The sequence below is a fragment of the Rhinoraja longicauda genome, chromosome 2, assembly GCF_053455715.1.
Source record: "Rhinoraja longicauda isolate Sanriku21f chromosome 2, sRhiLon1.1, whole genome shotgun sequence".
Lineage (NCBI taxonomy): Eukaryota > Metazoa > Chordata > Chondrichthyes > Rajiformes > Arhynchobatidae > Rhinoraja > Rhinoraja longicauda.
In genome coordinates this window covers 19,895,336-19,909,093 of record NC_135954.1, presented here as the reverse complement: position 1 = coordinate 19,909,093, position 13,758 = coordinate 19,895,336, and the positions used below count along the sequence as shown (strand labels likewise).

General features: G+C 44.0%; 1 protein-coding gene across 2 annotated transcripts in view; it reads right to left on the bottom strand.

Annotated features, from left to right (window-relative positions):
* Positions 1-7,668: 7,668 nt before the first annotated feature.
* Positions 7,669-13,758, bottom strand: part of plekhg4b (pleckstrin homology domain containing, family G (with RhoGef domain) member 4B) — a 212,263-nt gene continuing 206,173 nt past the window's right edge. For both annotated transcript variants that reach the window (XM_078415786.1, XM_078415793.1), the window contains exon 23: positions 7,669-8,822. In XM_078415786.1, coding sequence (XP_078271912.1) covers positions 8,817-8,822 — 6 coding nt within the window. In that variant the 3' untranslated portion in view covers positions 7,669-8,816. The remainder of the gene's footprint in view (positions 8,823-13,758) is intronic.

Sequence of the window (13,758 nt, the reverse complement as noted above, 5' to 3'; positions counted from 1 at the left end):
CCATGCTGTATCACTCTATGACTATGACTCTAATTAAAACAATTAGCCCAAAGTCACATGAGAGGTTTGGAAGTTAACAAATGGCTTGGACAAACAAAAATAGGTTTGACAAATGATGCTAAAATGGATGAGGCTTTATCTAGCTGCCACCTCTCTAAACCCAATTGCTTTCTCTCATTTGACTCACTGCTTTTGCCACATCCATTACTGGAGAAACAGCAATTTCTCCAGTTTGTTGTTTTCCAACATAAAATTTATTTCCTGGCTAATGTTTGCATTTCTGGCATCTGCCTAAAGCTGAGCCAAACTGCAACCTTGCTTTTCTGTTTGGCTCTGAAATGAGTTTCCTATCTCCAATTTATCACGCCATTGAAGCTGTCTAATTTCACCTCTATTACATTGCATCGCATCGACCCTGCCTCAGGTTCCCAGCTGCTGACACCCTCATCCAAGCCACATTAATCTTTTGATTTAACTAGTCCAGTGCTTTTCTGACCACCCTCTCACCTTCCAACCTTTGTAAACTCATGCACATACCAGCCTGATTGCATTCAGCTGGTTCCAAGATTCATTCCCCCCTGCCCCATGCTTGCTGATCTATATTGGGCAATCGTATTTTTATCTTAAAATTATCTTCCTTGTTTTCAACCCTTCCATTGCCTGCAAGCATTTCCAGCTCCAGAAGATTTCGACATTTCTCCATATCCACCCTTTTGTTTCGTCCTGACTTTTAAACCCTTGCTCACGGTCCACTGTCGGGCCGGAAACTGGGAAGTTCACTTCCTAAACCTTACCACATCGTCAAAGGTCCTCTTTAGAACCTAACTCTTGGTCTTGTTATCATCAGAAAAGTGGTGCGAATGGTGGCAGAGATGAAGAGCTTTGGAAGGATCTCTAGAATATGAAGGTTCAGATGTCGAAGTGCTAGCAATTTATTTGTCAAAAATGGGAGAACAGCTCCTAATAAGATACTTCCTACCCATTCCTCCACTCCCATACCCAGCCTCAGTCTTCATTAAGTTGATGGGGCTAATGCAAATTTCTTAACTTCTGCAGTTACTTGCCAATGGTTAGAACTGTTGTCTCTATTATCTTCAGTTTAGTTCAGAGATACAGCACAGAAACAGGCCTTTCGGCCCATCGAGTCCACACCGACCAGTGATCCCCGCACATCAACACTATCCTACACACTTGGAACAATTTACATGTATAAACCTATACCAAGCCAATTAACCTACAGACCTGTACATCTTTGGAGTGTGGGAGGAAACCGAAGATCTCGGAAAAAGCCCATGTGGTCACAGGAAGAACGTACAAACTCCACACAGACAGCACCCGTAGATAGGATCGAACCTGGGTCTCTGGCGCTGTAAGGCAGCAGCTCTACCACTGCGCCACCTCATCAGGGTTGAATCACCATTGTCTGCACTGACTTCTTCCTCACTATTCTGAAGAAGGGTCTCGACCCGAAACGTCACCCATTCCTTCTCTCCCGAGATGCTGCCTGACCTGCTGAGTTACTCCAGCATTTTGTGAATAAATCGATTTGTACCAGCATCTGCAGTTATTTTCTTATCCTCACTATTCATTTCTTATTTAGAAGAGCCTTGTCCCTAATCCTCATTGGGACCCAAATCACATTATGTATTGTCTCTTGATGGATTAATTGGATCCTTATTCTTTCCTGGCGATAACATGATTTCTTGTTATTTCTGCTGCTCACCTCAGTGATTTAGATCAACACCCATCCCTGTCACTTTAATCTTAAAATACATCCTTGTTTTCCACGTAATATGTTATAGCTTAATGTTCAGATTTTGCTGCAACTTTTAATTATCATTCGTTTTCTTTCATGCTGTGATGTTAAGGACTGTGTCTGACAAGGATGTCAACGCAATTGTATAACATTATTGATGCTAATTCTCTGTTCTTTCCCAAGTTTACTTGCAGATGGGACATGACCCCAAAGTGGTACAATAGACAATAGGCAATAGGTGCAGGAGTAGGCCATTTGGTGCTTCGAGCCAGCACCGTCATTAACCGTGATCATGGCTGGTACCTGGCCCTGAAACATGCACAGTAAGTAATCTGGTCTGTTCATAGTTTATAGGTCAAAAGCACAAATAGAGACAGTCTATTCTGATGGATTATAAAGGTGGAATGAGTACCGAGAGAATAATGGAAAGGAGTTTGGCAAAGTGACGAAGAAAGTTTCTGAGACTGATGTGAAGGAGTTGAGGAGACTGATGTGATACAGCTTTGAATATCCCTGCAGGAGATATTCAATCAAAAAGAAACCGAGGATCTACTTGTGGAAAGTGCAATCTCTTTGAGCATTTATTTGTTCAAAACAGTTGCAAGAAACAAAATTTGCAATGCCATGCTCCTTTAAGACCCAATTTGTAGCTGTTATTCCATTCTACTCCCTAATAGATAACAAAACATTCTTACAACAAAAATGTCTTGATTAGCACAGTGATTGTGGAGCTCAGCCGATTCAGTGACAATTAAAAATAACTACGGGCGTTGGAAATCCAAAACCAAACAGAGAATGCTGGAGACACTCAGTAGGTTTAAGTTTATTATTGTCACGTGTAGCGAGGTGCAGTGAAGAGCTATGTTTTGCATGCTATCCCACTTTCATTTCACTGCACATCGTGTATGTGTATGTGACAAATAAATTTGACTTGACTTGACTTGACTAGGTGGCATCTCTGGAAAGAGAAATAGAATTAACTAGACCCGGTGGACCTGTTGGGCCCAAACCTCTCCTGCATTGGTGCAGCACCCTCTCCTTCCCCCTCCCCCGCATTGGTGCAGCACCCTCTCCTTTCCCCACCCCCCTCCTCCATCCTCCCCTCCCTCCATTCCCACTCCCCTCCGCCCACTCCATCCCCCTCAACCCCCCTTATCCTCCTCCTCCCCCCCCCCCCTCCCTCCCTCCACCCTAGGAGATAGATTTAAACTTTAAAATGTGAATAACTTTAAATATATAACACCGATTTCAATAAAACCTCTTCCATTGGCACCAAAAGGACGACGGCGAGTAAGGTGGGCCTAAAATTGTCACGCTATCGTGTACCGTTTTGGCTGCGGTTCAGGACAAACAAACGAGAGTTTTAGTATAAAGATGTTTCAGGTCAAAGACCCTTCATCAGAACTGTCTTCGGGTTCAGTGCCTAGCATAATGGAATGAAGCTGGGATGAGGGTATGTGTGACAATATGCTTCAACCCATTGTCATGGAGTCATATAGCATGGAACCAGGCCCTTTAGTCCACCGCAACCAAGATGCCTCATCCAAGCTACTCCCATTTCCCTGCATTTAACCAATATCCCTCTAAACCTTTCCTATCCGTGAACCTTTCCAATTGTCTTTTAAACATTGTTATTGTACCTGCCTCAACTAAGTCCTCTGGTGGCTCATTCCATGTACCCATCAGCTTCTGCGTGGCAAACGTTGCTCCTCAGGTTCCAATTAAATCTTTCCACTCTGACATTAATAGACCTATCTCCTCTGGTTCTTGATTCCCCTACCCTGAGTAAAAGACAGTGCATTCATCCGATCAATTTCTATCACGATCTGTAGCTCAGGCCCTCAAGTCATTGCGACACGAAAGAAGAAGAGGAAGAAGCTCATCCTCATCAATTTGCTCTGCACTTTTCAGCTAAATTACCTCCTTCCTATAGCAGGGTAACCAAAACTGAACACACTCCTCCAGGTGTGGCCTCCGCAACATCTTGTACCCCCGTAACATAACATCTGTGAGCAAATTTGGGCCCCAGATCTGGGGAAGGATGTGCTGCCTCTGGTGAGGGTCCAGAACAGGTTTACAAGAATGATTCCAGGAATGAGTGGGTTAGCATATGATGAGCGTTTGACAGCACTGGGCCTCTACTCGCTGGAGTTTAGAAGGTTGAGGAAGGACCTCATGGAAACTTACAGAATAATGAAAGGCACAGACTGCAGGGGTGTCAAACTCATTTCAGGTCACGGGCCAGAATGGGCAAAATACGACTTCATGCGGGCCGGATCAGACTTCATGCGGGCCGGATCAAGCTCCCACGGCTTTCGCTGCCTTCATTTTTTCAACCTGCTCTCCGCCTCTGCTATAACTACAAAGTGTTTCACTTTACGAATTTTGTTTCTTATGAAGAAGTTTGCCCAGCAAGCATTACGTTTATGATTGGTATCTAGGCCCTAGATAGAGTGGATGTGGAAATAATGTTTCCAGTAATAGGAGAGTCTAGGACCAGAGGTCACAGCATCGGAATAAAAGGTCACACATTCAAAATGGAGATGAGGAGGAATGGGTGGTGAATCTGTGGAATTCATTGCCACAGACAACGGTGGAGGCCAAGACATTGGGTATTTTTGAGGCAGAGATTGATAGGTCTTGATTAGGTTACAGGGAGAAAGAAGACAATAGAATGTGGTTGAGAGAGAAAATAGATCAGCCATGGTTGAATGGCAAAGTAGACTTGACGGGCTAAATGGCCTAATTCTGTTCCCCTGTCTTATAGTCCTCATACAGTGTTTATGTTTTGCCCACAATGGGCTGGCTGGGTGGTGAACAGCCAAACAGCAGCTACCTGGCATGGTGAAAGATGATCTGTCCATCATCTCACCTGAAGGCCCCACTCCCCATCCTTCTCCTTATGTCCTTCTTCCTTCCCCTCACATCCTCTCCCCTCACCTCTCATGTCCTTCTCTACCCTCACCATCTCCCTCACCTGCCCGCTCCTTTTTCTCAGCTATCCCTTCTCTCGGTCCCCACTTCCTTCCTTCCAACTACTCTCCCACTCCCCTCCCTTACTTCATCTTTTCTCTTTCCTTACCCTAAACCCCCTCCCTTTCCTCATCCCTAAACACCATTCCTTCTGCTCCCTTCCTCATCCCCTCCCTCCCTACTTACTTTTTTCTCACCTACACCCCCACTCCCCTCCCTCGACACCCTCTCTTCCCTTCCTCATCTCTAAAAACCCTCCCTTCTCTCATCTGCTCCCACTCCCCTTCCTTTACCACCACCTTCTCCCTTCTCTTCCCTATTCCCGGATAACTACCAGCAAGTCTTCACATCCCACCTAACCTTAACCCAAACCCCCCACCCTGGAGAGCAGCTCAGATGTTGGATCGCTGGCTGCGGCCCCATTCACAGTGCGGCGACTTCCCACCAGCCTCTAAACACGCACTCACCTGGGTCTCAGGTACATGGTGGCGGTCTCTGGGGCGGCAGCCCAGGCATTTCCCAGTGTCCACAACAACGCTGAGACTCCCCACCTTCCCGCCAGCATCACCGCATGGCTTGTCCCGGGAGAGAGAGCGGTGAGAGAGAGAGGGGGGGAGAGAGAGAGAGAGTGGCGAGAGAGAGAGAGAGAGAACGGCAAGAGAGAGAGAGAGAACGGCGAGAGAGAGCGGCAAGAGAGAGAGAGCAGTGAGAGAGAGGGAGAGAGAGCGGCAAGCCTTACAGATACATAATAAATGGTCGCAAATATACTTTTTTCCCCAAATCATCCCCTGGGCCAGATTGGATCCCTTCATGGGCTGGATGCGGCCCGCGGGCCAGTAGTTTGACACCCCTGGCAAAGAAAGGACGTTTCCACTGGCAGGAGAGTCTAGGACCAGTCATAGCCTCATAGAAACATAGAAAATAGGTGCAGGAGTAGGCCATTCGGCCCTTCGAGCCTGCACTGCCATTCAATATGATCATGGCTGATCATCCAACTCAGTATCCTATACCTGCCTTCTCTCCATACCCCCTGATCCCTTTAACCACAAGAGTCACATCTAACTCCCTCTTAAATATAGCCAATGAACTGGCCTCAACTACCTTCTGTGGCAGAGAATTCCACAGATTCACCACTCTCTGTGTGAAAAAAAACTCTCATCTCGGTCCTAAAAGACTTCCCCTTTATCCTTAAACTGTGACCCCTTGTTCTGGACTTCCCCTCATAATTAAAGGGCACTCTTTTAGAAAGGTGAGGAGGAACTTCTTTAGTCAGAGGGTAGTTAATCTGTGGAACTCATTGCCCCAAAGGGCTGTGGAGGTCAAGCCAGTGGATTTGTTAAGGCAGAGATAGACAAATTCTTGATTAGAACATGTGTCAGGGATTATGGGGAGAAGGCAGGAAAATTGGATTAGGAGGCAGGGATCAGCCATGATTGAGTGGTGGAGTAGACTCGATGGGCCAAATGGTCTCATGCTACTCCTATAACTTATGAACCTATGAACATCCCAACTTCCATACTCAATATCCTCACTGGTAAAGGTCTGGTGGCTCATTCCACATACTCATCAGGTATATGGAATGCAGGACTGCACCATTCACGGTGTATGTCCTCCCCTGGTTTGACTTCCCAGAATGCAACACCTCACGCTTATCTACTGAGTGTTTCCTGCATTTTTTGCTTTTGCGTCGGAAGAGGTTAATATAATGGAACAGTTCGCTTTTCATTACCACCACAAAATAATCATTTAGTCTGCTGCCATTCGGTGATGAAAGTCCCATGAATGGTGGCTCAAATGACCACTAGCTTTGCTGGGTCATTCTGTTTTTCACCCAAACACCTTTCTTGCCCATCAGCACACTTGCTGACCCACTGCACTTCTCCCTTTCCCTCTCTACCTCTCACCTCCTAATTTTGCAGTCAACTTGGATCAGTGTGTCCTCCCAGCTGCCTCTTTCACATCTCCTCCATTCCATTCCGTCAATTATTAATGCCCACAATTTTAGGCATCTCATTTCCATGCTCTTGAATTCTCTCTCTTTACCTCCCTGCCTCAACAACTCACTTCCTTAAACCCTTCTCTATGACTAAGTATTTGGCAATCCGCTGCAAACAGCGAAGAACATCTTCGTCTTAGATCCAGTATTTTTGTTTTACATAGAACGCAGTGTTGGAATAATTCAGCAGGTCAGGCAGCATCTCTGGAGGACATGGATATGCAATATTTCAGATCCGGATCCTTCATCGCTGGAATTTCGAAGATTGAGGGGGGATCTTATAGAAACTTACAAATTTTTTAAGGGGTTGGACAGGCTAGATGCAGGAAGATTGTTCCCGATGTTGGGGAAGTCCAGAACAAGGGGTCACAGTTTAAGGATAAGGGGGAAGTCTTTTAGGAAAGCATTTTTTCACACAGAGAGTGGTGAAGCTGTGGAATTCTCTGCCACAGAAGGTAGTTGAGGCCAGTTCATTGGCTATATTTAAGAGGGAGTTAGATGTGGCCCTTGTGGCTAAAGGGATCAGGGGGTATGGAGAGAAGGCAGGTACAGGATACTGAGTTGGATGATCAGCCATGAAAATGGCGATGCACGCTCGAAGGGCCGAATAGCCTACTCCTGCATCTATGTTTCTATGTTTCTATCAGACTGAAGGAGGGCCCCAACCTGAGGTATCGCCTATCCATGTTTTTTAATGATGCTGCCTGATCCGCTGAATTACTCCAACTCTTTTGTTCTACACGAGGTTCCAACATGTGCAGTTTTTGCATCTCCAGTGTGTTTTTTCCCCCATCTGATTACGCATGTGGAGCATCTTTGGAAGGTCTATTAGGTTAAGAGGGCTATGTAAATGTATGTTGCAATTGTTATTGTTTGGCAGAGAAAATACATGCCTTGGTAGCCAGAAAGAAAATCACAGCATTTAAAAAAGATTAAATGAAGCAGGTCATTTTATTTGCTGCCAGTTTTAGTTCATAAAATAGGCAAGCAATGGTATTCAGTAGGTCCATCAATGGTCACATAGCAAAACTTACCCATTTGTCTAAATTGATGCAAATGTACATGATCAAAAGAATATGAACGGGCAGGATTATTTCCAGAGTATTAATGAAGAAAAGTAGTTTGGGATTTTAATGACAATGGAAACCTGGCATGAATAACATTTACAGCATGTACTTGGATATTTACTGTAAGACATTAACAAGTGGAATAAGGAGCAAGCAGAACCAAGAAACAATTGTAACTCAGGCTTGCCTCAGTTTGCTTCTGTTTCTGACCTGCTGGTTCATTAAAAACACACTAGCAATTGATCTCTTGGACATTTAGATCACTTGATTATAATTGCCCGCCATTGCATGGAAGCAATTGCTTTTCAAACATTGTTCATCGCACCAGTCTCCAGTCAAATGTGTCCAAACCATCAGTGGCTCAGGTTCAAACACCACCACACAGGCATCTTGCTGGGAGGTGAAAGAAAGAAAGCAAATATTGCAGCACAGATATCAAATCATGTAGAAAATCTGGATACTCGAGAGGAATAGAGACACATCGGCCGTGATTTTTTGGGGAAAAAGATAATGCCAAACATAAAAAATAAATATTTACATGCTAGACAATTTGATTTATACACCAGCTGTGGTAAAGGATTAATCTATATCTACAGTGTTGCAGTTTCAAAAGGTACAGCCTCAATAAATTGCACAAGAATATAGGCCAGGCAGCAAAGGCACCTCATTATTTACAGAATGAAATATAAAAGTTTAAAAATAAGCTATAAAAAACTAACCACAGCTATACTTATATACATATACTCTAGTTACTTCCCATTTATTATTTGGGCACATTTTTAATGTCCTTTATTAATGCATGAAGGGATGTCCCATGATTAATTGTCCTTTTCAGACATCCAAATACTCATGCACATTATCCGAATCATTCATTCTGTTCTGCATTTTGAGAAATACATAGCGGCTCCTTTGTGGGGTGTTAACAAGTCCATTGCAGCAACAACTCACAACAAGCAGTCTAATGCCTCAAATGTGAAAATGACTTCTTCACTGGGTAAGTAAGATAGTTTGTGGAATGTTCCATTCAGAGCTGTTAAAACAAAAACATTATGACAAGAATAAGCACGCCTTGATCAAGTCACCCACAGCATTCATAGACCTCAGAGTTGGACAACCTAAAGATTAGATACATGGTGATCTGACCATGTCATGTTCAGCAGTATTCTACAATTGATATTAGTTCATAACTGACAGATATCTGGACTCCATTTATTCACCCTGGTTACTCATTAAATACCCTGATGAAAATCTATTAATTTAAGTGTTAACATTTTTCTACTGATCCCCCAGAAACAAGATGGCTTACAACCCATTGGCATGAAGATTGCAGTCTCCAATTTTATGTCATTAAGCTACAAACAATACCATCCCCACTTCCCTGTGCCCCACCTAGATGTGCATCCATTTCTCCCTTCTCCCCCAATCCCGTCCAATTACATCCCTTCCTCTGCCTTCACATTACATGTCTCTTCTCTCCTTATCTCGCTACCTTTCGTCTTTTCCCTGGCCAACCTTTGTCCAAAATGCCCCTCAGCCTTGTCGATCTATCACCCGCGAGGCATTATCCCCCATCTTTCTTTCAGCTTTCTCCCCTTACTACAATCAGTCTGAAGAAGGGTCATGATCAGAAAAAAATTGCTTATCCATGTTCTAGAGAGAGAGAGAGAGAGATGCTGCCTGACCCGTTGAGTTACTCCAGCACTTTGTGGCTTTACTGGGGTGGTTGTCCAGACTACGGCAGTGTGGTGAGTGCTTTCAGGGATCATCCATGATCACAATGAATGGCGGTGCTGGCTCGAAGGGCCAAATGGCCTCCTCCTGCACCTATTTTCTATGTTTCAATGTTTCTAACACACAGCCTGGAGTGGAGTGGAATGTTTAATATATCAACAAACAGAGGAACAAACACCAGTTGGCAATACCCAGTGTCCAGTCCATGTGCCACAGTTTAGATGCATTCATTTAATTGGGTTCTCTTACGCAAACGTCATTGTAAGAGCATATCCTTCACAGAGTGGTTACAAAAAATATAGATGGATTCAAGGTATTTGCTCACGTACAAGTGAAAACCTGATGCAGCGGGTGGAAATCTTCCAAGGATGCTACTAAGGATCCAGGGTGACTTGGACAGGTAGTATAAGAAGATAACTGCAGATGCTGGTACAAATCGAAGGTATTTATTCACAAAATGCTGCAGTAACTCAGCAGGTCAGGCAGCATCTCGGGAGAGAAGGAATGGGTGACGTTTCGGGTCGAGACCCTTCTTCAGATTGATGTCAGGGGGGTGGGACAAAGGAAGGATATAGGTGGAGACAGGAAGATAGAGGGAGATCTGAGAAGGAGGAGGGGACGGGAGGGACAGAGGAACTATCTAAAATTGGAGAAGTCGATGTTGGACAGGTTGTGTGATTGGGCAGATGCATGGCAGATGCAGTTTAATGGGGATAAATTTGAGATTATCCACTTTGGTGGTAAGAACAGGAAGGCAGATTATTATCTGAATTGAATGGTGTCAAGTTAGGAAATGGGGAAGTACAAAGAGATTTGGGTGTCCTTGTTCATCAGTCACTTAAAGTTAGCATGCAGGTAGAGCAGGCAGTGAAGAAAGCCAATGGCATGTTGGCCTTTATGACAAGAGTTGAGTATAGGAGCAAAGAGGTCCTTCTGCAGTTGTACAGGGCCCTAGTGAGACCACACCTGGAGTACTGTGTGCAGTTTTGGTCTCCAAATTTGAGGAAAGATATTCTTGCTATTGAGGGCGTGCAGCGTAGGTTTACTAGGTTAATTCCCGGAATGGCGGGACTGTCGTATGTTGAAAGACCGGAGCGACTGGGTTTGTATACACTGGAATTTAGAAGGATGAGAGGGGATCTTATTGAAACATATAAAATTATTAAGGGATCGAACACATTAGAGGCAGAAAACATTCCCAAAGTTGGGGGAGTCCAGAACCAGGGGCCACAGTTTAAGAATAAAGGGTAGGCCATTTAGAACAGAGATGAGGAAAAACATTTTCAGTCAGAGGTGTAAATCTGTGGAATTCTCTGCCTCAGAAAGCAGTGGAGACCAATTCTCTGGATGCTTTCAAGAGAGAGCTAGATAGAGGTCTTAATGATAGTGGAGTCAGGGGGTATGGGGAGAAGGCAGGAACGGGGCATTGATTTTGAAAGATCAGCCATGATCACATTGAATGGCGGTGCTGGCTCGAAGGGCCGAATGGCCTGCTCCTGCACCTAATATCTATTGTCTATTGAAATCGTAATGGAAAAACGTATTAAATACAGGGCAAGAAATAAATGGAGAAGCTGGGACTGACAAACAAGGGTGAACTGACAACAAAGAAAAAAAGTGGGGTCCCAAGAGCCTGCACATGCTGGAATCAGGAACAAAAATCGAAATACTGGAGGGACTCAGCGGGTCAGGCAGCATCTGTGTGAGGAGGGAATGGAGAATTCCATCAAGTGCCCGAACCTAAACAATGCCCATCCATGTTCTCCACAGATGCCGCCTGACCCACTGAGATCAAAAGCTTGAATTCTTGAATTCATCCTTGGATAAGGCCATCATGGAATGTGGTATCAATCCTGTGTTGCCTGAAAATGCTGGTAGATCTGGTACAAAGTTGTACAGATTACCACCTCACGAGATTATCCCTGGGATGGTGGGACTGTCATATGAGGAAAGATTGAAAAGGCTAGGCTTGTATTCACTGGAGTTTAGAAGGATGAGAGGGGATCTTATAGAGACATATAAAATTATAAAAGGACTGGACAAGCTAGATGCAGGAAAAATGTTCCCAATGTTGGGTGAGTCCAGAACCAGGGGCCACAGTCATAGAATAAAGGGGGAGGCCATTTAAAACTGGCTTGTTCAAATTCAAAACTGAGATGAGAAAAAACTTTTTCACCCAGAGAGTTGTGAATTTGTGGAATTCTCTGCCACAGAGGGCAGTGGAGGCCAATTCACTGGATGGATTTAAGAGAGGGTTAGATAGAGCTCTAGGGGCTAGTGGAATCGAGGGATATGGGGAGAAGGCAAGCACAGGTTATTGATTGGGGACGATCAGCCATGGTCACAATGAATGGCGGTGCTGGCTCGAAGGGCCGAATGGCCTCCTCCTGCACCTATTTTCTATGTTTCTAAGTTTCTATGTTTCTACTTTAGAGGGCATTAAGATTCACCCATTTTGATGTAGGATAGGTGTCATGTATACACTACATTGGGTTCGGGCAATAGGCTTCTTTTCCCAATGGACAATCAGACAAATTCATTATTGCCTCTTATTGCACATTCATTATTGCCTCTTATTTTTTTTTTCCTTTAACTAATTATGATTCCTTAATTAAAAGCAATTGAATTCAAACTCTCAAATCCCCAATGGGGACTTAATTGATGTTCTTTAGGCCATGAGTTAATTAACATGGGCAGCTTGCAAACCAATGGTATGAGGATGGAATTCTCCAGTTTTGAGTAACACGCTCCTTTCTTTGTCCCTCTTTTTTCTGTGCCCAGCCACCCCATTTCTCCCACTATTATAGAAACATAGAAAGTAGGTGCAGGAGTAGGCCATTCAGCCCTTCGAGCCAGCACCGCCATTTAATATGATCATGGCTGATCATCCAAAAACAGTACCCCTTTCCTGCTTTTTTCCCCACATCTCTTGATTCCTTTAGTCCTAAGAGCTAAATCTAACTCTCTCTTGAAAACATCCAGTAAATCGGCCTCCACTGCCCTCTGTGGCAGTGAATTCCACAGATTCACAACTCTCTGGGTGAAAATGTTTTTCCTCATCTCAGTCCGAAATGGCCTACACCTTATTCTTTAACTGTGACCCCTGGTTCTGGACTTCCCCAACATCGGGACTATTTTTTCTGCCCTCTCTTTCACCCCCCCCTGTCCCCTCCCAACTATATCCCATCCCCAGGCTTTAAATTTCACTCCTCTTCTCTGGGACAGGGGGGGGAGAAAGAGAGGGCAGGAAAAATATTCCCGATGTTGGGGAAGTCTTCTTCTCGCCTTATCTGACATCCTTTTGTGTCCAGGCTTTACCCAGACCCCATCTCTTTTCCAGCTTACCTCCACAAACAATACAATCAATCTGAAGAAGGGCTCGATCCAAAATATTCGCCTATCCAAGTGTCCCCCAGTGATACTGCCTGATCCATTGAGTTTCGCCTGATCCATTGTGTTTTGCCTTAGCTTAGATTTGCTATGCTTTGATTTATAAAGGCTTTGAATAACTGTCCTAATGTTTTTATCTGCCTCAGAATCGTAAAACATTCAGATGTTATCTGCTCTTAATTTATACCTAAATTGTTACAGTGGTTCTTAATGAATTTACACCCCCAAAATTAAAATTACGTTCCTGTTGTACACTTTGGGATTGTTGTAGAAAGGAAAGTCATTACAAGTTAAGACAGGGAACTCACTCACCTCTACATAAGGAACACAGTTAATAGTTAATACCTAACAGCCCAAATAATGTACCATTTGAAACATGCTAATCACCTTTGTTATCTTCCCAGTTAGGGGTTATTGTTTAGTAAATCACCACTTATTCCTGTTTGAAATGATTAGTCTGATTAATTCTCCAAGATATTTTAACTTGTAAAATCTAGTTACTTACTGAACTATCTTTGCAAACACTTGTCAAACTGGTCAAACCAGTGTTGAGAAGCCTATTGAAACATGGGAGACTTTACACTGCCAAAAGAGTGAAGGAAAGGAACCAAATTAACATTACTAGCTGCTCAGAACAGTAGATGCTCACAACAGTAACTTGTCCAATTGTTGGACAAGGCGGAGAATGTAGAGCAACATCCATTCATCATTGAACACTATAATTTAAGCACAGGCCTATCCCTTTACCTCCCCCCTCGACTCCATCCAAGGACCCAAACAGTCTTTCCAGGTGAGACAGAGGTTCACCTGCACCTCCTCCAACCTCATCTATTATATCCTCTGTT